Source organism: Perissodus microlepis, chromosome 18 (genome assembly GCF_051167445.1).
Source record: "Perissodus microlepis isolate ML-2025 ecotype Zambia chromosome 18, ASM5116744v1, whole genome shotgun sequence".
In the NCBI taxonomy this organism is placed as follows: Eukaryota; Metazoa; Chordata; class Actinopteri; order Cichliformes; family Cichlidae; genus Perissodus; species Perissodus microlepis.
The window spans coordinates 35,177,113-35,203,762 of record NC_140478.1 but is presented as its reverse complement, the minus strand read 5'-3'; the positions used below and the strand labels follow the sequence as shown (position 1 = coordinate 35,203,762).

Genomic DNA, 26,650 nt, shown 5'->3' with positions numbered 1-26,650 from the left:
CTTGGACCTTTTCCTAGACCCCGTTCATTATGTCCGTTATTAGAAAGCATTTACACCAGCATGATTAAAACCGCTTTTAGTGCTTTTATTACATCTCTGAAATGGCTTCATGCCCTACTTTAATTTTCATGAAGCCAAATTTACAAAAACATGTAATTTATTTGTAAAAGCTCCATAAATTTAGACTGTAGTTTGTTTTTATGTGGCGACAATCAAGAAAACAAGAAACTAACAAAGTCTGGATAGAGTTTTGCTGTGACCGGCGTAGGCTTTTATTGCGAAAAAACCTCGGACCGGAATTGGCTTCGTTATCTTTTCTCGCGTAACGGTACCCGTCTGCTGTCAACGCGGATTTTGGACAAAACCTGCGCAGCATTCTCAGACCTTGAAGAAAATGTTAGCGACGACATCAGTTCCCATCCACTCCCGAAATAAAAACGAGTATTTGTAGACTTTCTGGTGAGTTGGCCTCCATGTTTGAGCAGGTTATTTTCACCGTTAGCCCGTTAGCATGCCTGGCAGCACCAGCTAATCGGGGAAACGTTAGCTTGGCTAAGCTGGGCATCGCCGCTTTAAATTGTCTAGAACTGCTAATGTTAAGGTCCACGTTTTTTCCCAGGTATTTTCGTTCTTTTTAAAACCTTCAATGCTATTTTTGTATTATAAAAAATATTTTATCCAAATGTAGTGCAAGATAATGTGACCTTAGCGCTGTTTTCATTGCGCTTACACCAGTGACAGCAGGAGGAGGAACTAGGCACCAGACAGCTAAACAAGGCTGGTTTTATTCCTCAGAAACGGGCAGTAACGGATGGACGACTCTCTGATGTCTGTGATAGTTTCAGCCTGACTGGTGATTTAAAAACGCATCTTATTTGCATGTTTTAGTATCCAGACACCTTTGTGTCAACTCAAGGACAAATGTAACACACACCAGGCTCAGATGTGTGTGAAGACTGATTTGAACATCCAAAAATTAATCTTCCTTTCGTGTTTCTCTGTGTAGTTGAACCTAAATTACTGTCCTTTCCTGAACCTAATCCAACTGTTTTGTTGGTTAAATATAACTGAGTAGTTTTGGTTCTTAAATCCAACGAAACTTAAAACCGAAAAAAAAATAAAATTAAGAGGTCGACGATGACTGTTGGTTTCACACAGGGGCCAGACCTCTTTTCTAGGTAGAAAGGGTAAAGTCATCCAACACAACCTGGCGTTCTTATCACCTCAGCCGACTTCTGATAATCTGTTTCTGGCAGTAAGCAGTGAAGTATAAACATCACTCAAACCTCAGTAATGTTCCTGGAGCAAAACACACACATAGGCTTTTTGTGTAAGTCAGATGGGGTAAGTAACTTGTCATTTTAATTTTAATTAATTTATTTTAAAATACATACATCTTAAGTGATGGGTCCTGATGAATGTATGATCAGCAGGCTTTCTTTTAACATCTTAGAAATTATTCAGCTGCATAACAAGTAGGAGTGGGCAGGATGTTGATCATCCGCTTCTATCATGGTGTGGGATTTTGTTTTGTAGTTATGATTCATGATAAACAAGTTAAACGCCAACCTGAACACTTCAAAGAGGAAAATATTCTGCTGTTCTCTCTCACTGATTTATGAAATGACAAGAACGAGTCAGTGAGTGCTGCCCACCTGATTTTTTTCTTCTTCTCTCTCCTGTATCTTTAGAACATTAAATGAAGTCATGAAAAATGTTGCATTCGTTTTAGTTACAGCCCTTAAAATGACTGACCTGGCCCACCCTCATAAGGAGACATGAGTGGGTGGATGTCAACTCCATAAAGTTATGTTCCTTGGGTAAAATATGTGTTTTTAAAAAAATGCCTAAGGATAAAATCATCTAAAAACACTGATTTTCTGGCCACTTGTGCCATGATAAACTGGTATTGGCATTAACGGTGATATTAAAAGAAAAATTAATATTGGGTTAAAATTGCTCAAATGACAGTATCAAAATTAATCCAGTGTTGGGTTATAGACTTTGCAGTTCATCAGTGACTCTGTTTTCTTTCGTTAAGTACTTTATTGTAGCCACAGATAATTATGCTTGGAGTAAGTATAAAAATAACTTTACTGAAGTTCTCTTATAATGCAAATTAAAATGTTTGACATTTTGACTCGACTTTATGTACTTCAGAGGTTTGTACCTGAGGCCTGGGCTCACAGGTCAACAACTCCTCGTCCTTCGCTTTCTTTTCCTCTTTTGTCCATTCTTCTATTTATTACATTAAATTTGACATGAGACCTTTTCTTTTTCTTTTCTTTTTTTTACTTGCAGATTTCATTTTATTGCATCTCAGAGCCAAAAGTAACCCTATTTAAAACATTTAAACTCCAGAGAAAACACTTTTGAGTGTTCTGCCGTCTCTGGCGTCCTTCTCTGGTGCTGTTATTTCAGTTTCCTCTGTTGGAAATTCTGATGCTTTTTTAGATTTAATATTGTAGACCTTTTTTTTTTTTTTTTTAATTTTTTTTAATAAAACTTTAACCGCTTCCTTTCTGGTAAGCCTACAGGTAAACCGTTTTCCTTGGGTAGAGGAAAGTGGGTGTGGCACTATGCAGATTGGTTTGAACAATCCGGGCCAGAGCAGGCCTGCCAAAAGGTCCAATCCAATGTAATTTTCTCTGTATTTTGTCATGAAGATTAATGCTGTAATAAATAACCGAAGGGTTAATGTTACCTGAGACATGATTTTATTACAGTAATATATCTTTGTAATCTGGAAACAATTATTTTGTTTCTCCAAAAACCTCTCTGCCTGTTGCTTCATCCATTTTACAAATGTATTATTTGTTTCCAGAATGAAGTTAAAAAGACTAACATTAATATTTCAGAGGGTTTTTTTTTTCATATATTGCATGCGCAGCCGTTTCTTGCATAAAGTGAGAACATTTCTATTAGTGAATGTAGAAAATCTACATGTCTAATTATTGAATGAGCTTTTGGCTGTTGTGAAACCATAATCTTTTTTTTTCTTCCAAATATTGCTCGTCTCTCACTGGAACAGTTCAGCTTCTTCTAACAAAATATTGAACACAGACAGTTTTCAGTTTCTGGAGCTGAAAGAAAAGGTTGTGATGTGGTTGTTAGCTTCTCAGTTTCGATCCCAGTGGGATTTATTAAGCGTGCTCGCTGAGCAACACTCTGTTTCACACTCATTCACGTTGTCATTTCACACATTCACACGTGGAAGCTGCCAAATAAAACCACTGCCAAGTGCAGTACTTGGCAGTGGTTAGGATTTCGTCTTGATGCTTTGCAGTGAGTGAAGAAGACTGGATCTGTTCTCTTCGCCCTTTGGTCAGCCTCTCTTTTGTGATTTTATACTTTCAGTCTGTGGTTGCATCAAGTTTGGACGGAGGGATGCCAGTGGAGAGCGGGAGTAGCGCTGCTGCCCGCCAGGCCAAGCAGAAGAGGAAGTCCCACAGCCTGTCCATCCGCAGGACCAACAGCACCGAGCAGGACCGCTCCGGCCTGCAGAGAGACATGCTGGAGGGACAGGTGATGATTCCTTAAATTGTACCCCGAGAACGGATGAAAACTGCCTTGTATTTCCAGCTACTCCTCTGGAAACGGCACTCCTCTGCTGTCTTTCAGCATTAGCCTGCTGCTGTCCTGCTGTTTCTGTGAGCACCCGTAAGCACTTTGGTTGTAAGCCTAAGCCAATTAGGTTTTAATACAACCGTTTAGAGGACACATGATGGTTTATATTGTTGCTGGCTTGCCACAATTACTGGATGAGTGCTGTAAGATTGTTTTCATTTAGTGGATAAACAGATGGATTTAGAACAGGCTGAGCCATTTGAACTTCGCTCGGGTGGATCGTTCAGCTCAGTGGTGTTTGTTCCTGTTTCTCAGGTGTTAAAAAACCTGCTCGCTTTCTCTGTGGCCTGCCAATAAGGAGCTGAAATACTCGTGGGATGCAGGGTAAACACAGCTTACCTGGAGGTAATTATCTGAATCGAGAGTAAATCAAGAAAAAAATGGGAGAGGGAAAGGATTAGGAGCCTCTGAATTAAGACTTGGCTTCACAGTTAGAGGTGCACATGTAGAGGAGGGAGAGTTAAAGCCCGTTGAACTGAAACACAGTTCACTGGCTTGTCTCACCTGCCTGGTGTACCTGTAATCTAACCACTTACAAAAATCACTGAAGCACCTTTTTATTGCAGTTTCTTAAAGGATCAGTGCATGTCATTTATTTGCCAGGGAGGCATTTTAGCATTTGGCTTTAACATACTGTCCAGCACCTTCAGATAAAAATATCAGAATCGTTTGTTCGGGTCTGACAAAGTGCTGAGCTGCATCTGTAAAGCAGGGTTTGCTTCTTCGCGCGGATTAATGTTGTCCTCATGTGAGCCTTAATACGTGAGGGCATTGTTGGCTCAGCCCATACATGTGGTTTTGGGTTTCAGTCTTGACTGACTGTGTTGAACACACTCTGCCATGTAGACTTAATAGATATTCAGACCTGTGTTTCATTTAGGTTGGCAGGATTTTTTCCTAATTAACTTTAGTGTCTTTGTGTTTTTATATGAAGAAATTCAGTAAAACTTTTTAATAACCAGGTTTATTATTGCTTGTTTGTTAATGCTTTGTTAATACATGATTATCTTACTGGTGGATATAAAGTTGCAGCTGATGGTTGTAAAACATTGTATTCCCCGTGGGCCAAACACTCAGGCAGCCTGCTTCAGACAGTTTTTTTTTTTTTTTTTTTTTACTCTTGGCTCTGTATGATGTCAGTGATGTGGCACATGATGAATATGGTTGACTCAGGCGCACAGCTCTGTCTCTGAGCACCTGCTGTTCAAACCTTGTATTTGTAAGAGACAGCTAATCAGAAGAAAGTGCCCTTAAAGGGAGCAGAAAGGAAACTAGAAAAACATAATTAAAACTGATAGTGAACAAAAAAAAGGATTATTTTTGATCTATGTTAGTAGAGTCCAAGAATCAAAATCAATGTGCGTTTGTTTCTTGAGTTAAGGTAATTTATTGTTTTATTTTTGCGTTTGTATGTTGGTCCTTTTCACATGTCACAGTAGGAAAAGCACAGATGGAGGTCTTTATCACTTTATGACCATTCAGCAGCTCTAGTTTACTGAGACACCTGAGCGTAGCTGTAACATTGATAATGTTGTCAGCAGCACCCGTGCTTTTCCTGCTGCAAGAAAGGTTCATAACCTTAAGAAGAAGAAATGTTGCAAATTTCTTAAATTGCAAATCTAAAACTCCCTGAATGTGGAAGCTGAACTTGTGATCATGCAGTGAAAAGAGGTTTAAATTTGTTGCAGATTTAAACCTGCTGAAAGCGCCTGTTTCTAACCAGACGTGGTGTAATCCCTTCCTCATGACTTTTTGTTTTCTCACTCTGGTCCCTTTTGGTCTCAGTCCTCTGATAATCTGGAATCCTTCATGAGAATGGAGGTAAGTTTCAGGTGTTTCGCCCTCTGTGTTTCGGATAATAGTGTAACTTCCCTCATAGTTTGTAGAGCTTTAGCATTAGTTGTATAGGTTTGGTGTAGTTTAGGTTTGATTAGTAATGGGTGGAGGTGAGGTGTGGTCGTTGCTGCACTTCTAGTCTCCTTAAAAATGTGTCTATTTCTAGATTACAGGACGTTTTCTTTTGTGTTTATTTAAATAATATCTACATTTTGCAGTTCCAAATAAATCAGTGTTTGTGACCTGTTTAGTATGTCTTTGAGAGAAGATGGGATGTTTTCAGCTCTGTGAACTTGAGGTGTTGTTGTTCTTATGCAAATCACAATAGTGCTGCTCTATGTAAACAATGATGCACATGAAGGATGTGACTTCAATGTTGCATATGTTTCTACTGATGTGAAGAATCAGCAGGTGTTTGAATCTTACATCACTTTCTTTATATACTGATAATGAGGCTGAAAAACAGAAAAATAATAGTCATTAGTTATGTTTCATTTCAGTCGGTTCCTGGCTGAACTTGACTGTTGGAAACACCGTCACTCTCCAGCACCTGGCCAGTGTATGTACCCAACATTGGACCCGCTGGTTATGTTGAATCCTGTGGGATAAAGGCCCATATATGTAAACATATTCTGACTTCTCACATGTGCGTAAAATGTTCTCCACACTGGTAATAAGGATTAATATAAAGGAATTTGTCTTTTGAGCATAAGACTAATTAAAAACATAAGATTTTTTTGCATTTTGCCCTCATTTGATTCATTTTAGGCAAAGATTTTCAGTCGTTTTGGACTTTGAGATCTCATACCTCAGTGTGCTCTAGTCTGTAGACTTGTGGCTTCACGCAGCAGTACATGTATCATCATGCAGCGTTGTGTCGTAGTCAGCCCTCTTTTTGTTCATGTCATTATCTCAAATGTAGCACAAACCCTTTAGCCTTTGAATGCTGACCCACGACCGATTTCTATGTAAGTAGCTGCGAGCACAAAGGCAGTCAAAGAAAGAAGGCATGCTTTGTGCAGAGTACACAACGAAGAGAGCTCCACACACTGACCCGTTTCATCGTGACTGGCCAAAGCTTGGAGATCTCTTCCACTCCGTGCTTGTGTCGAAGCTGCTGACTCAACTACAGACGGAAAGCGACACAAAACTGTTGACTCGCTGTGAAAAAGCCTTCTCAGGTGGATTCAAATCTGACTTATAACGCTTGATTTTTGTTTTGTTTTTTAAAAATATTTGAAATGACTTTTTTTAACCGTTGTTTGAGGATGTACCCTCTCCTCTCACATACTCTTCTCTTGTAAAGTGCTCCTACAGACTATGACAAGGTTAATCTTTTTATACATTTTTGTGGTCATCATCTTTGGAGGTGATGACTTTTGCCCTCTCTGTACATGTGCTGGCTGTCGTTAGGGTAGAGTTCATCACCAGTCATGCTACATGTGTCCAACTATGCTGTTTTTGCAGGCATGCTCAGGCACAGTGTGGAGTGCCTGACGCGAGCACACCCTCAGGCTCATAATTAGGAGCTTATTTTGTAATAGGACAAAGCTGAGGAAACTCTGTGTTCAAATATTTAAAGAATGACCTCAGCCATCATGGGAAGAAGGTTGTAGGCTTGAACCGCCCAGTTGGCCGCAGTGTTAATTTTAACAGGAAACTTCGATTTAAATAATAATTTGGGCATCTAAATTGTTTTAGTTTTAGTCGACTAAATGTAAGATTGTCATAGATTAAATCTAAAGTTGGTTCAGTTGACTGACATCCAAAGTGTAAATGTTTGTTGTGCTTTTACTGGTGAGACTGGTGACACATGGTTTACAAAGCTTCTTATTTTCCTTGCCATCAAATGGGAGACGTGCCTGCTGCTCTCGTCCTCCCAAGCATTTAAATTTTGACACATTTTCATGAGAAACAGGTAGCTGGATGCTAGCTGTACTGTTTCCCTGAGACAGATCAGATGTGCGCATTTAGCTTTACTTCACAAGATCTTTTCTGATTGGATCACTTCCAAACTTGTCCCACCTTTCATATTTTAATTACTTCTGACTGGGTCTTGTCTCTTCAGAATATTTTCATCCAGTTTTATATGTTGAAAAATTCATATATTTCATCATAGTTTTTGTCCTTGGGTATTTGTTTTTTATTTATTGTCGAGTATAGTTTATTAGAGCTTCTGAAGCATGAACAGTTGTCTGCCTCTGTGTGTTGGTCTTGCTTGGTGACCTGACCTGACCTCTGTGACTCTGAGCTGGATAAGGGGTGAAGAGGGAGGATGGATTTATTTATTTATTTTTTAATCAGAGGCAGTTACTGTGCAGACTTTCCAATCACATTATGTTGCCTTTGGGAATAATCCCTAAAAAAATGTTGTCTGAATTTGTGCACGCTTACCTTTTTTTTTCTTTTTTTTTTTCTTCTGTCTTTTGGGTTTTTTCTGTTAAATCTTTTGTACTTTTCATGTAATTTAAAGAAACTTGAAAGCTACAGTTATCAAATGACTCTTAACTTAAACTGCAGTGCTTAATGTCCCATTGATGGACATTTTTTAAAATCGTCTAAATATCATGACATTCTTTAAAAAAAAAAAAGTCAAATATTGTGTATTTATTTTTATTTGTATATCAGTCCAATACAACACATTATAGATTATTTAAGGAAGTTTAAAGCACATTGTAAAATGGGATAAAGAGAAATTCTGTCTAGAGTTTCCTTTTATAGCAGCAGTAGTCTTGCAGAATGGTATCAATTTGTCAAAGCCTGTTTGTTTGCCCTATAAAAACACATTCAGACCTGTAAGGCACCAAGACCTCCCCAGTGCTCTGTAACCATCTGACTGTTTCTTTCACTTTTATGGATGATTTTACTAATTCTTTCCTTCTTTCCTGCCCGAGCCTGAGTTCACGATTATTTCCTTCCTCCAGGTTTATGGTGTGATAAGAGGCTGTTCCTGTGCTTTGTTGCAGTAAATTTGTGCTGTTGGTACCAGATATATAGCCTGCTTGTTCTTCAGGCTTTCTCACTCTGTAATGTTGTTTTCGTGCTCAGAGAATGGATTGAAATCTGTGGGAGAACTCTGCAACAGGATGGTAGAAGTTTACCTTCCTAGGGAAAACGTCTTTGTAATGCCTTATTTTGGGGCAGCGCCAGAAAATGTCTGAAGCATTTTTTGCCATGTTTCACAGTCAGTCCTGATGCATGCTCAATGATCCAGGTTAGAAAATGGCACAAAGTCGATTCTCTTCAGGGTAATGAAATCTTCCTCCCACTGAAAACATCCAGAGGAAGCAGTTTGTTTGCCCTAGTCAGTGAAATTAAGTTAGATATAATTTAGTTAATCCTTCAAAATAAGTGGGCAGAGGCACATGAGTAAGGTGGCCAAGTGACCAGATCAGCTTCTTTGGATAATCCCTCATATTTCCACGTTTTTTTAATGCTCTCCTTTTTTCCACCCTCTCCAGGACTCCAAGCTGCCTCTGTCTCTGAGGAGCAATCTGCTGGACCTGTTCAGTCAGATCGAGAGGGAGTTTGAAAACCTCTACATAGAAAACCTCGAATGTAAGTTCCCATGAAAGCAGAAGTGATTGCTCTAGCTTTTGTAATAATTCACTGTGCAGCAAGAGACCCAACACAAAAACGAAAGCAGTTTGCATTTCTTAATTTTATTCAATGCATTTGACTTTTTTTTTTATTGAGATGCATGAAAAAAAAGATAAATTCCTACAAAATAAAATGAATTTATCAGTCTCTGTGGCCAGTAAGCAGAAAGCTGCTACTCAGCAATGGAGAGTAACTTGCTAACCCTGCTGTGGTGAATAAAGCGACACATTCAGATGTCTTTTAATGCGCGACATGTTTGACTTTCAGTACGCAGAGAGATTGAAACACTGAATGATCGCTTGGCTGCAGAGGGACAAACATTTGAAGGGGCGGATTTAGCAAAAGGAGCACTTAAAACAAAAGGTGAGATTCATGTACAGTTATGTTATAGGTAGCATAGATATATTACTCATCTTTTTTTTGTGTGTTTTAATCCTCTGACCTTTGACTTCTCTGATTTCTTTTTGTTTTTTTATGAAATTCACAGCGAGCCACAGCACCAGCCAGCTCTCTCAAAAGCTGAAGACGACCTACAAGGCCTCAACGAGCAAGGTAAATCGAAAATGTTTGTAAATTTAATTGTTTTATGTATCTGATATTATAAGTTACCAGTTTGTAAGGTTTTGGAAAGTTTCTGTAATTATTGCTTATTAAACAGAGTTTCTGTAAATCCGTCCTTCACAAAAGATCTGAAGTTCAGTTTTTGTGAGCCTTTGAGTGCTTTTCATTATACTAACGTGTTTCCTTATTTCCTCCAACTGTGGCTCTTCCTTAAATGAGCTCAAAATAACTGATATAAATGACCCAGAACTCAAATAAAAGGTAGTTACTTATTAAATACTTGAACTGACAAAAATAGCTGATTATTATTATTAGCAGTAGTAATACTGTTTGTTTTAATCTATATATTGAATATTCCTTTTAAACCTTCCAATTTATGTACAAGTGTCTTCTTCTTATAAGTTCTCAGCTGTTTATTTACCTTCATTATTATAACCTGAAGGGTAATAAACGGTGTGGCTGTGTAAGCGTGTCAGTGGTAAAATAAACAGCTACTTTGTGTGATGATTCAACATTTTACCATAAAATTATTTCTTTATTTCAGATTTATCAAACATTATGTGTGATGGCACATTATTCATATCATATATTTACCATGTAAATGTTCTATTATCTGTTGATTCTTACTCACAGCACAACAAAGGAAGCACAGTGAGAGTAAACTGTGCCGTGTAGAGGTGCAGCTCGTATACGTCACCTCAATTTAAAAACACAAACGAAAAAACAAGACTTCAGTATAGATGCATCATTTCTGAGCCATGGGAGGAGAGACGAAGCTCGTTGGCATCATGAAAAGCACCCTTAGTCTATTTTTAATATAATTTTGTCCATCTCAATTTATATAAAGAAAACAACGCAGTAAAAATGTTCAGTGTCACTTGTTTTGCGGTCAGTAAAAGACAAAAAAAGGTTTATTTGGCGCCTGTTTCCGCTTTGTCCGTGTGAGCTCACATGACTTTTGAATGTTAAAGAAAAGAATTGCTTTGCTTTCTTTTTTCACCTTTTTGCTTGTAGCCGCGTTCAAATTCTTGCCATGCCAGAGTAGGTGGATCCCGCAACTTCAGCGTAACCAGCTGGGAGTTGTGGGGTGGAGACTCATGGGTAACTTGTTGATTTCTTCCCCTTGTGTGCCAATATGCATGAACAGCCCAGCCAGGGGGGCGAACCTCCCTCCCCAAGAGACTTGGTCATCCAAATGTAGGCTTTTGAGCTTTTCTCTCATTACCTGCGTGAGATAAACCAGCTCTTTATCATCTCCCTAACGGGCCTTTTCAGTTGCACCTTTTTATTTCGTTTTATGTCGCTACCGTCGGCATTCACATAATGGTACACTCTGGAGGCATCTTTAACACGGACCAGCTTCAAAATGCTTTTTGAGGAGCATTTCCTGGCTGCTGTAGATCATTGTTGGCAGAGTCACGTGTGTGGCCTGCTCAAAAGTCTTTGCCTATAACAGATTTTGCTTTTTTAAACAAAAACGTTTAGAGTTTTTACTTGGATTACTTTTTAACTGTCAGTATTAATGGTGACTTTAAATATTTGGGTGACTTAAAATGACAGAAAACCCAAACATATCTTCATATTTGTTTTAAAACATGGCCCTAGGAATCCCGAGTTACTTGAACTCCCTCAATTAAAGTAACAACCCAGACAGAACGACCCATTTTCCTAGTAAAAACATGAGGTATGATCACAGTTTTTAGGGCATGGGACTCTAAAACTCAAAAGCCTTACCATAGCTGCTTTATTTATTTATTTAATTTAAGATCCCCAAGTGGGAGTAGTCAAAATACTATGTATTAGAAAATACTATTTTCTAATACATAGAAAATGGGGACTCTTCTGTTGAAAACTGCTCAGCTGTAGCTGCATGTCCAGCTCTCATCACTGCTGATGATCCTTCATCAGAAAGTTGATGTTTGCTCTCTTTGTGAGTTTGAGGACTTTGGTGGCCAGACTGATACTTATGCAGAGCAGCCTGAAACCAGCAGCCGAGTGGGGGACCGCGAACAGAAGACCAGCTGTTATTCATACCGTGGAGTGATATATTGAATAATAAATTCACACTTTTAACTGATTATTTTACTAAGAAAAGCAAAATCTCACTGTGGCTGTGGCAGACTGCACTCTGACACTACAAACTGTAGAGAGTCACTGCTCCATAATTCTTCTGCAGCGCTTTGCATTTCCTTAAACCTCCCCAAATGTCCCTGTTGCTGCTTTTTTAAATGTAACATGGTGCGTTGATGTTACAGGTGCACAAGTTATGGATTAATATCATTCCCAGTGTTATAACAGAAGACATAAGAAATTACTTGCTTCATATTATTTATTTATTTTTGTACACGAGAACGTACTGCTCTGCTCGCTAACAATCACAACCACTGGTTCACACCCTGTCATCAGTTTGACTATCATTTGTTGTCTTCAATCCTTCAGATTTTGTTTAATGTTTCTCTTGATTCGTGTATCAGATGATTGATTTCTGTCTTGATGTTCTCCTACTTTGTTTCAGTTGGAACTTATTTAGTGGTCTGTGCCCAAAACGAACCAGAAGTCCTGTTTGTATCATCCCTATCTTTAATGTAAATGTCTCAACAAAATCTTGATACAGATGACAAAAGCTACTCCTCGGTTTCGTGTCTAACCATAACTTTGGCCGCTTTGTTTTCTTTTTTCCTCCCTCTTTTAGTTTTAGTGATCCGCAGTACTGATACAGTATGAATAATGCGAATGCTTTGATCTGGGTTTGTCTGGTAGTTTGTTTTAAAGCTCGTCTGAGTGTGCGATTGCCAGTCTGATACTTCAGGAGCTTTAAAAGAAACAGGAACAAAGATATTTTGGTAAAAGCTCTTGAACCCAGTGAATAACACTGCTGTTCACCAAAGCTAATTAGCACTGGCATACTATAAGGACCCTGCTGAGCAGCTCCTCAGTGATCCTCAGTCCTGCTGACCTGCTTCCTCCCTCCCTCCATCAGACCAGGGTTCCTACACAGCTCGAGAAACTGATGGCTTAACAATAAAATCTGTGATCAAATTGAACTTTAGATTTAGTAACATCTTAAAACTTTAATCCGCTTTAAAGAATAAAAAAAAACAAACCAAAATGCCAAAGAGGGGCCCAGAGAAAGATGACAAGTGTCAGGAGAGACAGTGGGGTCAGGGATTTGGTGGTTTGTAATAACAGAATTATCAGTTATTTATTTAGTTTTTAATTTAGTTTCAGTTAGTTTCCAGAGCGAGTTTACACATTTCAGTTCAGTTGATTGTTTAAAAATGTTTGGTTTCAGTTTAGTTATTATTATTATTATTATTATTTCCATTGTTAGTTTTACATTTGTCTGGGGCCTCACACTGGGTGTGTTGAACGATTTGACCAATTCAGAAAAGACTTAAAAATATGTAAGAAATGTCTTTATGTAAGACCCCTCAGTCACCTCTAGTGACATTATGAATGTTTGGGGGGGGGGTTGAGAAGGTGAGGTGTGTAGGAATCCTGTTAGGGACACGTCTGGGATTATCTGGGATTTCCTGGTCCGTGTTAACATTGGCTTGATGTTACCATCAGATTGTGTCCAGTTTCAAAGCGACCACGTCCAGAGCGGTGTGCCAGCTGGTCAAAGAGTATGTGGGTCACAGGGATGGCATCTGGGACCTCAGCGTCACCAGGACCCAACCTGTGGTGCTCGGGACAGCGTCTGCAGGTATTTTCTTTTATGCTCTTGTACTTTATTTATGTCATACAGTCTTTTTTTTTCTTCATTTCTGTGGCGGTGGTTTTGTCTCTAGCTTCATCTTCTGTCTTCAAACTCAGAGGTTCATGTGTCTTTGTCTTTCCTTCTGTTGTTTGCAATGTCAACATATTTAAACATGTTTAAGCTCTTTTTTTTTCTTTCCAAGCTGAGACCTAAACTAAAGCGTGATGGACAATTATTAATAAATAAAAACTCAGACTGTCCTGTGTGCTTTCCAACAGACCACTCTGCTATGCTGTGGAGCATTGAGACGGGAAAGTGCCTCCTCAAATATATGGGTCATCAAGGATCAGGTAGAGTTAGAAATGTCAAACCCTGGAATTGCTGAACCAGCACGTAATAATCTCTTCTGTTTAAGAAGTAGATCCTGCAGCATTGTGACCTGCCAAAATTGTTATTGCACAGTGATTAAACAGCCATCATAAAACTGACAGTCAGAAAAACATGGTATACTATGCCTCAGTGGTGTTTGTCATGTGACAGAGTGCATATCTGTGTCTCCACAGTGAACTCCATCAAGTTCCACCCCACTGAACAGATGGCTCTAACAGGTAACCATCGACAGCATCAACATAACTAAGAGTTAAAGCAGAAGCAGCCAAATCTGTGTTACATGTACTTATTGCAGCAGCTGGAAAAATAAAACTGAAGTGAAATATTGTTTCGATACATCTGAGAAACAATAACCCAAACATGAGAAGGCTTCTGCAGAAGGACTGAAAGTGTCAACGAATAAGTGTTGTTGTCTTTTTTACTGCTGGGTTTAACCATAAAGTAAAACATGGACACAAATGGAGCGTTATTTCTTTTTATTTGTTTTTCCTTGACTCTCAGCAGCTGTTTTACCCCTTTATCTCTGCCTCCTCCACAGCATCTGGAGATCAGACAGCTCACATCTGGAGATACATGGTGCAGCTGCCGACTCCACAGCCTGTTGCTGATATCAGCGTAAGCACAAAGTCGCTCCCCCCCCCCCCCCCCTTAATATTTTAAAACTTGTTAGTGTTCCTGTCATCAACGCCTCTTCCTCTCCCTCCTACATCAGCAGCAGACACCCTGTGAAGACGACGTGGACTTCTCAGACAAAGATGAGGCCGACGGCGAGGCGGAGGGGCCGAACGACTGCCCTTCCATCCGTGTGGCGACTACGACTCTCCGCAGCCATCAGGGTGTGGTGATCGCTGCCGATTGGCTGGTTGGGGGCAAACAGGTTGTGACGGCTTCCTGGGACCGAGCCGCCAATCTGTACGATGTGGAGACGTCAGAGCTGGTCCACTCACTCACTGGTAGGAAGACGAAAGTATTGAAATATGAAATATTGTGTTTATTATAAAAATGTGGAGCCCACACTGAGAAAAATATGCCTTTCAATCTCTCTGAAGTTGACTTGACGACATTTTATTAGTTGAGTTGAGTTGACCCAACTTCTGTGAAGTGTTTTTGGTTATATTGTCAGATTTGGTTAGTTAGAGCAAAGCTGTGGTTCTCCTTTCTGGTTGAAAATGAACTGTTTAAACATTTCAGCTCATCTGTTCTGCACTACAGTTATGAAATTCTGCTTCCTTTTATGGTGCTGATCTTATTTCATTGGCATGTATTTAGTCATCTCCCTAAAGTAGATGTTTATTATCTCAGTGATGTAATTGTGTTGCCCTTAATTCTTTCAGTTTGTATTTAAAACACAGATGACCTGTACAACTTGGAATCTGCCATTTTTGAAAAGCAGGGAATCGTAAATCTTCTCCCAATTACATCAAAGCAGAAGAGGAATGCAGTGAGAATGTAATCGGTTTAAATGGCCACAGGCCTCCTCTGCTCCTGAGAGGAGGCCTGTGGTGTTTCTAAGGCGTGTAGAAATGTAGTATCAGGCTCCACGTTTATGTAGTTTCAGACAAGAAAGTATTTTACCATATGTCTAAATTAAATCATTATTTTTACTTGCTTATTAAACTATAACATTCAATATTTCCTAAAGTTTTTGATTGCCTCTGTGATGGACGTGTTTACACTTGCCTACTGATGTCATATCAGACAGTGGAGTTTGTATCTGTCTGACTGATGAACAAAAACCAGGAAATTGGGAGGGATTGTGTGTCATTAAAGGTGCTGCAGTCAGTTTTGAACTGGGTGGTGTTCAGCCGAATTAAGGTCTCTCTGTGAAATTGGAATAAATTAAGATATTAAACGGGAGGTGGTGCAGTGAAGCTGGGTTGGAAAAGATTTCTCAGTGTAAGAATGGCAGCTTTTAAAAAGAAAGATAAACATGAAGGGAAAAAAGGAGGTGTGTATGCTCCTCACTGTGTGCTGCTGTCTCTTCAGGGCACGACCAAGAGCTGACCCACTGCTGCACACACCCCACCCAGCGTCTGGTAGTCACCTCGTCCAGGGACACCACCTTCAGGCTGTGGGACTTCAGAGACCCGTCCATCCACTCTGTCAACGTGTTCCAGGGGCACACTGAGTAAGCCGAACATCCATGGATCCATCTCTATCTGTTGCCTTCATGGCAGGTGGTTCATAAAGAGCACTTTAGAGTGCTGTAGTACAATTAACCATAGTGGAGTGGAAGCCCAGTTATTTTGCATTGGTGTATAGATGCATATAGCTATGTCTCAAATAATGCAAACTTTCATACATGTGAATGTGTATGTTGTATTTGGAATAGAGAGTTTGGCTATAAAGACAAAAACCTTTTTCAGTACCATTTGTAACGGTCATTTCTGTTGCTGTAAGCCACACAGGGCTCGCAAAATCGCTAGCCCGACGTCCCGGGGCTAGCGATTTTTCCAGTCGGGCTACCAAAATCTATCTCTGCCCTGCCCGTCGGGCTATCGTAGGAAGGGAAAATATATGTCAATGCTTTTGCATTCTTTCGGAAATTTCGTTTGAATTTGCTTGTTTTTTTTGCTTTCACTTTGCAATCGCGCGAACTGTGTATAGAGAGCGACAGTACTGATTGGTGAGTGACGATAATTTGCGCACCAATTCCTCTGACATCGTCTTATCAATCGTTAGCTTACTATGCAAACATGACAAGTGAAATCTCCCGCAGCTTAAACATGTGAGAGGTTGATCGCGCAGAGAATCGCTGAGCGTTAAGTGAGTGCGTGTGTAAAAGCAGCAGGATATATATATTTTAGTTCTGCTGAGCCAAATAAGACAGGTCAGGGTGAAGAAGTGACAGCCAAAGAAAAGCTTACCACAAAACGGAAAAGTTATGACAAATCAGACTATAAGGCAAAAAATAAAGTGCAGCTTTATGGTTTCATGGACAAAAGAATTTCTGTGGCTGCAATATGACAAACTAAATAATAAACAGGGGTGCACATAAGTGGTCCGCAGGTGCATTCGCTGTCAAAATAAAAAAAGGCGCACAAGATAAGAAGTTGCAACGCGTGTTTGCGTACATAAGATTTTCTGGAGGAGGACAGACATTTGTTTAGAACTCTTAAAGATGTCGAAGAAGCTCCTTTAAGCAATTACTTTGGTGTTCCTCCACCTCCAAAGAAATGTCAGAAGGAGTCCGAACCACAAAAGAAGCGCGTATTCTCGGAAAAGTAGTTGCAGGAGGTGAGCTGGCTTCAAACAAATGATGAACGCACAGAGAGGTGGTGCAGAATGTGCCGTGAAAATCCCACTCTAGCGGACAAAAACAGTGCATTTTATATGGACGCAAACACGCGTTGCAACTTCTTATCTGGTGCGCGTCTTTTATTTTGACAGCGAATGCGCACCTGCGGACCACTTATGTGCACCCGTGTAAATAACATAATGTTCTGCCGGGTGTGTTGTTGGTTTTCCCTCGATTTCTGAGTCGACAAGCGCCTTTGTTACTGGGACCAGTCATTTTAAGAAAGGCCCCCATTAGAACCCATGAGAAATGCAAGAAATGCATTATTGCTCAGTCTGCAATATCTTTCCCTGAACAAACACCAATTGCAAATAACATACTAAAAATAAACCTGAAAAATCTGTTTAGAACAGCGTACTATGTTGCAAAGAGTGAACTACCACTGGCAAAATTTAGCAGTCTTTGCAAACTTCAAAAAGCAAATGGCCTCGATCTTGGTTCCACTTGCCTCTTTCCCGTGACTTCAGTGGAAATTTCAAATTCAGGATCTGACACAGGCTGATTCATGTTCTACACAGTTCTTACAAGTTCATAGAAATTTCTGTTCAATTAGAACCAAGTATTTGAGTTGATGATTGTAATTTTTATACAATGTTGTAATTTGTGTTTCAACAATTTTTTGATTAATGTTTTGTTTCCGTTACAATATTATACTTTAATGTATAATATTGTAAAGGAAACAAAACAGGAAACAAAACATCAATCAAAAAATTGCTCTCTTTTTTTATTCAGGCTACTTAAATTTATTTTGGGCTACCAAAAACTGAAGAGTCCCTGCCCGAAGGGCTACCAGGGATTTTGAAATTTTGCGAGCCCTGCCACAATAAAGATGGATATTTTAATGAGGGACTTTATGGGGACTAATAGTCAGTTCTCATTCCTGAGTGCTGGTGCTGCTTGGTTTCAGCTGCTGGCATATTTGTGCACAAGCTCTTCTTTGCTGGTGACAAACCTGTGAAATGAGCTTTGCACACAGCAAGAGACTAACACTGACATGGTTACCAGAGAGGGTGGAAGAAAATTCAGCGACCTGTTACATGTGACGTTATGCTAATGCAAAGTGGGCGGGGCTGGAATTACTGTTTGCTTCTCAACTTTAAAGCAGCTTATTGGAGCTACTACCAAGGGAGTGAAGGAAAGCACAGATGGATATAAGGTTAGGTGGAAGATAGATCTATGTAATCAGAGTTTATGTTCTTTACAGTGACCATCTATCAACTTCAGAGTGAAGCACGACTAGTAAATCATTTAATATTTGCACAGGGCTTTATACCACCACTGCCCCTTCACCCCTTCACCCACTATCTTTACTGATGATAGATATCTGAAGGAAATCCACTATAAAACATTACGTTTTCAGTTCCTACCTTCTAGAATTTGGCTCTAACTGCGTCTGCAGGAAACGGTTACAGCGGCTTTAAAAGGAAACAGAACAAGAAGCTGATGAAATGAAAGTTTTCTGAAGTCTAAACTGGACTTGTTTTCTCGTCATGTGGCAGCACGGTGACATCAGCAGTGTTCACAGTGGGAGATAACGTGGTGTCTGGGAGCGACGATCGAACCGTCAAAGTGTGGGACCTGAAGAACATGAGGTCGCCCATAGCAACCATCCGCACAGACTCTGCAGTCAACAGGTGTGTAAACCTGTTTATATTTATGTCATTAAAAAGTAACGATTATAGGAAGGAATACATTAAAATGACTACACAGGTCTACTAAAAATCTACAAATGTATTTATAAGGGAGCAGAATTGAGCTTAAAAGGCTCAGTTTTAAATGTCACAAACATACGCGTCCCTGCTCTTTCAAATATGAATGTGATTGGGCTCTGATTAAATCAGAGGGACCATATACTGCAGATAAAGCCTGACCCTGTGTTCCCTGTTTACACCTTTCAGGATCAGCGTGTCGGTGAACCAGAAAATCATCGCTCTTCCTCACGACAATCGGCAGGTCCGGCTGTTTGACATGTCCGGGGTGCGACTGGCTCGACTCCCACGAAGCAACAGACAGGTGAGTGCGAGATTTACCATTTAAACAAAAAACAAAGACTAAACCTCCACTAAAAATTTAAGCCACAGAAATAAAAATGAAAACGTTCCAGTGCAGCCTCTTGAAATTTAACAGGAGGTGGTCTGAATAAATACAAATGTATCCAGTCTGTTGGATATATAATGTTTTAGAGGTAAATTTTCATAGTGGGGTTTATTCTAATGTGAGCCTTGAATTTATTATGTCACTTAAACTGAAGTAAACTTTGAGATTTTTATTTTTTTCCACTTTATTCTTAATCATTGCAGATGTGAGACATTCTAGCATTTAACCCAGAGTTGAATGTACTGATTTATTTAGATTTATGGGCGTGGCAATTTTATTTATTTAGCACATATTATTATACTTAAACTCAATATGCTTAACAAAGAAGATAAAAACATAAAAACCCATGTAGGTTGAAGATTTCCCTTTGTCAGTATGTGATGTAGTGTAAGGAAAGCTTCTGGGTATAGAGTTCATATATTGTTTATTAGATATTATATATATTCCTCTTCCTCCCCTCACCTCCAGCCAGTCATGGCAGTTGGCGTTTCCTCCCTGATGCTGGTTCTGCTGGAGGTTTCTTCCTGTTAATTAATTATGATTTGGTGCTATATAAATAAAATTGAACTGAATTGAAAATGTAGCTGTAGCTTTTGGGTCTTAAAAGTTAAACCAATGCAGAACTGTCTTAAACCTGCTTTTTTCCTAATGCACAGCAGGCGATTCTTGAGGGGAAAAAAGTGATTGTTTATAAGTTTAGAACAAAATTACTTCTAACTTGGACTAAACCTGCATTTTGTCATCTTAACATTATCAGGAAAAATATTTGTTTACTGCTTAAGAACAAGGATGCTCAGGATCCACGTCAAAGTAAAAATGTCACCCTCACAGCTGCCGCGTCTTCTGTTTTATGATTTAGGGTCACCGGCGCATGGTGTGCTGCTCCGCTTGGTGTGAAGACAACACCACCTGCAACCTGTTCACCTGTGGCTTCGATCGGCAAGCCATCGGCTGGAACATAAACATCCCCGCTCTGCTGCAGGAGAAATGACCTCCTCCTACTGTCACCTTACAGGGAAATGCCACCAAAAGTCTGTTTGGAGTATCAAACACTGAAACCTTTGAGTGGGGTTAAAAGGCGGCTGGAGAAAACTTTTGTCTCGTACCTTTGTGTCGATGAAAAGTTGTCTCATGTTGTAATGTACAGGATGAAATTCCTGTCGTTTCCAGCAGCCGTCTTTTGAGCCCACGGGGGGGTCGGTATTTGTACTCGATGTCCTTTGAGCTCTGTTCTCCTCCTTTGTTTGGGGTAGAGCAGAAAAAGGCCTTGCACTTGCTGTCTACTCCATCTGTCACGCTCACTAAATCACCGCTGCCAAAATATACAAAACACATTTGTGGTCTTTGCGTGGAAGTGATTTAACATCTGGAAAAGAGAAAAAAAATCCTGTGTATCTCTAATGAAAAAAGCACACGAGCTTCTTCTTTGCCGCGAACAAAAACGCATTCTGTTAATGCTAAATCAGATCTGTGACGTGCTGACGTTTCTGCTTGATGCTGATTTAAAATGCAATACTGGAAATCTAATCTGTGCCACTAACAGCAGATTCATGCTGGACAAAGACAGCGGTCTGCTGCTTTAAAGGAAAAATCCACTCATTTTATATCATTCGTTTTTCCTCTTTAATACACTGCAAGAGTTACATCAATGAAAACTTATTTGTGAAACTTGTTGTTTACTTTCTGCGTCACGTACATTTCCTAGGTTATGATGCAACGTGGCAGTGGAAGCCCTCACTGCTGGAAAGCTTGAGTCTCATGTTCTGCACTGGGATCTAACAAAGCGTTCCTTTTCAGTATTCAGTATTATATTTTACTCTTTTTTTTTTTCCTTTTTTTTTTTTCTTGGAAACTGAAATAAGTTTCCAAACATTTTGTTTGGCTCCTGGCTCTGTCTGTAACTCGCATAATAAATGAAAACCAATAGTTATGATAGTGTAACTGAGGACCAGTAAGCTACAATACAGGCTGTAAAATGACTCCTGCGAGGGCTCGATGTGAGCCTGCCGACGTTCATCCAGTGGCCGCTTGTTGGTGAGCTATCATGAAACTTTAGCAAGTAGCTAACAATTTTACAAGAGTAACTGGTACTGCAGCAAAACATTACACTACTCCACATAACCAACTGCAGTTGTCTGTTTGAACTATAGACTGTATATAAAAGATGCATGTATCCACTGTGATGTCACTCATTGGTTTTAGATGAGTGTATTAGCGACGGTTGCTCGGAGCCACCGTGTTGGTATCCAAAAGGCACCAACATGGTATCGATGTCCAGTACAGTGACCTGTGTTGCAATACCTGTCAGATAAAGTGGCCACACCTCCAATTTTGAAGCTAACAGTAAGCAAATGGATGGATATAGGAAAAAAAATCTGTGTAGAGTTGTTATGGGGGAGGAAACTATCTACTAGGCTATAAGCGTTTTTTGCTATAAACAGGCTCTTTAATGCGGTAAAGTTGGGCATTTTAACACGGCGCTCTTTGTGAATTCACTCACTTCTGGAGCCAGCCTCAAGTGGACAGTAGTGGAACTGCAGTTTTGAGCACATCTTCAGTTTTTAGCTCTAAAAGTTGCTACTTATTGTTTATGGATATTAATGTTAGCTACTTGCTACTAGCTAACGTTGCATGCTAAATAATGTAGACTCTTCAGTTAAACCATGTTGGGTTTATTATTAATCCTCAGTACATAACCCCTGACTGCTTGTTGCTGTCATCTACTGCAAAACTTAGCATTGAGTCTAGCAGTGAGTCATGTGCAGGTGTGTTACCAGACTACGCTGATCTATGACGCAGTAAAGCATCCACTGGCCTTGTTTATGTTTCAGAGCCACTTTTGATGTGTTGGTCCTATGGATGTTTAGGACATTTGTACTACTGTTGTTTTGTTTGTTCGTTTCACATCACTGTTTGGTTTTTGCCAAGGCTAACATGGGTCAGCATGGCAATGACTCTTTGGCATCCTGCATTATTCATCTTTTTTCTCTGTTTCCTTGTTCTCCACCTGGCTTCCAGTAGGTTGCTGGTTCTTCTTCTTGTCTTTTTCATAGTATAACCCATTCAAGAATTCTCTAAATTTAAGTAGCTGTAGTAGCTGGTATTTGACCCTGAAACAAGTCCCACATTGACAGACTGGCAAACCGTCACCCTAAAACTCCCCGATTGGTCCTGTGGTGGAAAGTTTTTTTTTGGCGTGATGATGTCACAGCTATGCCAAAGCAAGCATAAACAAGTGATGCACTTTTAAAAAAAGTATCTGTTACAGTTTTTCTTTTTGCTGCTGTTGTTGGAAATAAATGTTTTTCTGGTAACTTTTGGCTGTTGGTCAGCTGACATGGTGGCACATAACCTGAAGGACTTTAATGATCAGGATGGTGGTTTTGAAAAAGGGTAACATCTCGTGCTGGCAGCACAGGGGTTTGTCTCACTCCAGTTTGTGCAGCTCTGTTTGTGCTGCAATGTTCAGGACGAACCTTTCCTCGCTAGAATTTTAATTAGAGACTCACTTTTGTTTGAAGCCAGTCGGTGTTAAACAGCAAAATCAGGATTTGCTCAGATAGAAATGAAGATTTCATGTCTTTTTTCCCTGTGTGTTTATCCCAGATCCAGGAATCCAACAGGCATGCACTTTTTTTCTGCAGTGCAGACATCTGATAAAGGAAAAAAACATCCACTTTAAATGAGCATCAAAGAAGTGTCGTCAAACGTAGAGATCAATCTGTTGAAATGTTCCCTTGTCTGCTCAGTCCAGCTGTTGTACCAATGCCTGACATGATTGTAAAACCTTTTTGTAGTTTATCGCAGTGCCCTTTAGTGAATAGTGTTGAAACGATATTGTGGGGATTCCCTTGTGTGTCACATTTTTTTAATGGTACTTCAAAACAAGTGAGCACTGTTGCGATGTGTTTACTGTTACTGGCTTCGCTTTCCCACTGCCACTAAAAGACTCAGCCAAAGCTGCATTTGAGGGAATGGGAGACTCTGTAGTGTGTGTGTGTGTGTGTGTGTGTGTGTGTGTTCCACTCATGAGTTACAGCAGTGACACAGTAAACAAGCACAATTCATGTAAAACTTAAGTTTATATTTGTGGAGCGTTCACTGGTTTGTAGAAAGCACACTGATATGATTAACATTTTATCTCTTCAGTGGGAACAAAATACCTTTTTATTTGTTTGTTTGTGGGTAAACATGGTCGAGCTTTACTGCCGCCTTTTACAACCCTGAATATTTACTTTCCAGCAGAACTGTTTGTTGAATAACTTTGATGATAGAAGGTGTGAAAGGATCATTAGTCTGAATAAAGTGAAACAAGCACAGAGGTCTGAACTTCAGTGTTAGTTAGAGTTTAGGGAAGCCTGCCACAGAGGCTGGAACAGTTTTAAATATCAGGCTGCAAACATGTTTGTTTCTGCTTGGTTGGACATCGTGAGACCATTTTTCAATCTTCTTTTGTGTGTCTGTGTGTGTGCAAAATGTTGAACTCCTCTTACTTTAACATTTGTGTCACAGACTGTGATATATTAAGAAAGGTTGGCTGTACGTGGCTGCAACATGTTTCTTTTTTATAACATGATGACACGTTGTTACCACTTGTCTGGTGTAACTCAGTTTTGTTGCTTAATAGTGATTTTTTTTTCTTTTCTTTTTTTCATTCACATTCACAGAATTCATTTTGTCACTTATGCCAGGGAAGACGCAGGCAGAGGTTTTGTTTTGTACATTTGTACATTTTTTGTGGTATCTTTAGAATTGTTTGCACAGACAGGATTTCCTTCCAGTATCAGCATTACTCATATTTATTTTGTATTAAACTGCATATGTTGTTATTGTCACAGCTTTTGCTAACTTACGAGAACACAAAGAACTTCAGAGATCAGTGAAATCTAAATAAATGTGCTAGGAGTAGGAGGTTGATAGGAAATCTCAAAATTGTATCAGGAAAAAATGAAAACTGATTCAGAAAACGACGAGCAGCGCTCTCAGGCTGTTGTGCAGGGCTCTGTGCTCTGATGTTGAAGATAAAGTGACGCCACACAAGAGACTGAAAATAGACTGATTACATGAAGTAGATGAATAATCTGTAGTAAATACTGACGCGTTGTATTCTTATCTCGCATGTATATGCAGAGGTGGTCATTATCTGCATTATCTTTAAAGTTGGGACTCTAATCTGTTCCTCTGGCCGTCATCCCTGGTTTAAATGACAGAACATTTGTTTGTTTGTGTGTGTGTGTGTGTGTGTGTGTGTCCTTGTCGACTTTTTCACTGCACTCGACTGCTCTTTCCACCAACACTGAGCCACTTTGTTACCACCTTCACGACTCACCAGTTTTAACCGAACGTTAAGTTTCATCTTTCACGCCATCAGAAAAACCCGATCACTGAGCATCGCCCGTCATTAAGCTGCCATCCTGAACCCTCGTCAGACTGTGGTCTCCTGGTGTTTAAACTGTGTTTTGTGTGGTCGATGTAAAACAAAAACACAACAGCTCACAGTTCTCCAAAAAAAAGAAAGAAAAGGAAAATATGTTACTGAGTTTTGTGGATTATAGCTGTGCAACGAGGAACAAGCAGTCGCTTGTGAAACAAAAATAAAACATTTGTGCTGTTTGAACATTTGCTGTCTGATTTGTGTGTGCGTATATTGTGTTAATGTCTTGGGACTTTTTTAGGACGGAGGCTTTTATTTTAAATTTGTTGTGCATTTATAGATAAAAATAACACAAACTAACACAAATAATTTTATTTCCAGTGATAAAAATAGTTGACGAATATAGAAGACAATCTGCATGTCTAATAATGGAAACTTCATAGTATCCAACACCGATGGCTTTCATAAGAAGTTCTCTTTTAGGTCACATTCAACAAAATGTAGTTTTTCCTATAAATTAACACAGAAACACATTAATTACAGATATTCCAGAGACTTATTTTAAAGTAAATTAAAGTTAGATTAAAAGGAGAAAACGGGACTTTCTTGCTCATCAAACCTAGACTCTACAGTTTGTAAAGCACACCACCTACCTCTAGGGGGCAGTGTGCCATCACACTCCTGAGCCTACAGCACTCACTTTCCAGCCTACATTAAGATAATAAGACGTCAAACACAACATTTCTAAACAGAATAAACAAGAACACAAAAAAAAAGCTTGTGAGGAGGGAAATCTTTCAAACTCAATGTTGGGACTCGCTTCTGATTGACGGCTAAAATTTCAGTGTCGCTGGCTCAGCTGGTTGGTTAAGGTTGGGATAAAGTTTGTTACAGTACATTTATTGTTTTAGTTTCTCACAAGGACTGACACGAGCTGTAGACCTTATTAGGACACTTCTGGAAGGTGAGGATATGCTGGCCTATCTTTACTTGTACAAAAGATTTGAGAGGTGCTATTAGTACAACTGCTATTCACATTGGGGACCTCGTGAAGCCCTCTTGACCCTCTGCATTAATTATAACGCATCAGGACCAACACAGGAGAAGGAGATTGTCCATTCAGAGTCTGCTATTTAACAGTGTTGTTACGTTGTATTAATCTGCAATTATTTAACTTTGTCTGTCCCAGCTGTCTCTGTTCAGGCCACTTTTACTTTCGTAGTTTATTATAAATAAAATGAAACTTCTTCGTGATGCTGTGCCAAAAGGAAAACCTGCAGCCTCCATAATCACCATTTAACGCTCAGTTTTTGACACGCTGACAGTGAAGTGACCCAGTTTTGGCGGTTTCCTCAGCCACGTCCCCAGACCACCTCCCTGCAGAGCGCTGCTGAACTGCTGCACCGCCCTCTGGTAGCACTGAGCAGACATCTTGGAAGCACAATACGTCCCTGTTGTGGGTTCTGCCCCGATTACAGGGTTGATTAGCTGAGAAAGAAAGGCACAAATAAACAATTTATTGCAATATAACTCTCTGGTTTTATTTATTTTTACAGTTTGACAGTCCAGTCAGTGTGATGCACTTCTTAAATTATATTTTCAGGTAAAAATATTTCTCTGCCTCTTCAAAATGACACCTGTCTAGTGGAAATGGACAGGTGTCACTTTGAGGTGACACAGGAAACTAAGGTGGCACTAATGACATTAACAATGGCTCCAGGAGAGGTGGAGATTCAGCAGCTGGGACCTGGGAGTGACATGCCTGGATGGGCATTAATGTTGTTCGTCATACCCAGCAGAGTGTGACAAGTCAGGACGTCAGAAAAGTGTTCAAACTGAAAATGTAAATGAGTAAAAGACGGTTTTCAAATCCGTCTGCTGAAGGAGGAAAGTTCCTACAGTCTGACAGCCAATTATGGTCCAGTGTGAAACTTGGGTCCTGCTCACACCTGGTATTAACGGGTAAGCATGGAGTCTGGAGAGCCATGAAGGGATGTCTCATTCGGGTTTGGAATGGACCCAGTTTGTAACTTCCAGCTTCCATTCTGGAAATGCACTGCTGCCTCCCACCAGTGAAGATCTACAACCCATCTAGTCTTTGCTAGCAGAACTGATTCCATCTCCAGTCTTCAACTCCTGAAAGCAAACAGACGCTGAGGAGCGGCTG

General features: G+C 39.8%; 2 protein-coding genes across 5 annotated transcripts in view; one reads left to right on the top strand and one right to left on the bottom strand.

Annotated features, from left to right (window-relative positions):
* Positions 1-283: 283 nt before the first annotated feature.
* LOC146368806 (WD repeat-containing protein 37) lies at positions 284-24,726 on the top strand. 4 transcript variants are annotated; one of them, XM_084911709.1, is made up of 15 exons: positions 284-459; positions 3,358-3,525; positions 8,925-9,021; positions 9,331-9,426; positions 9,551-9,615; positions 10,639-10,725; positions 13,195-13,330; positions 13,603-13,674; positions 13,888-13,932; positions 14,253-14,329; positions 14,427-14,667; positions 15,701-15,842; positions 18,512-18,646; positions 18,911-19,025; positions 19,969-24,726. In XM_084911709.1, exons 2-15 carry the CDS (start codon positions 3,388-3,390, stop codon positions 20,098-20,100), a joined length of 1,578 nt encoding a protein of 525 aa, XP_084767835.1. In that variant the 5' UTR covers positions 284-459; positions 3,358-3,387; the 3' UTR covers positions 20,101-24,726. The 4 variants fall into 4 exon arrangements, with proteins under 4 accessions (XP_084767835.1, XP_084767833.1, XP_084767832.1 ...); XM_084911707.1 differs by lacking the exon at positions 10,639-10,725 and having other exon boundaries at positions 285-459; positions 14,430-14,667; XM_084911706.1 differs by lacking the exon at positions 10,639-10,725 and having other exon boundaries at positions 285-459.
* Positions 24,326-26,650, bottom strand: part of LOC146368802 (inactive double-stranded RNA-specific editase B2-like) — a 40,784-nt gene continuing 38,459 nt past the window's right edge. Inside the window, exon 10 of the mRNA XM_084911704.1 lies at positions 24,326-25,971. Coding sequence (XP_084767830.1) covers positions 25,780-25,971 — 192 coding nt within the window. The 3' untranslated portion in view covers positions 24,326-25,779. The remainder of the gene's footprint in view (positions 25,972-26,650) is intronic.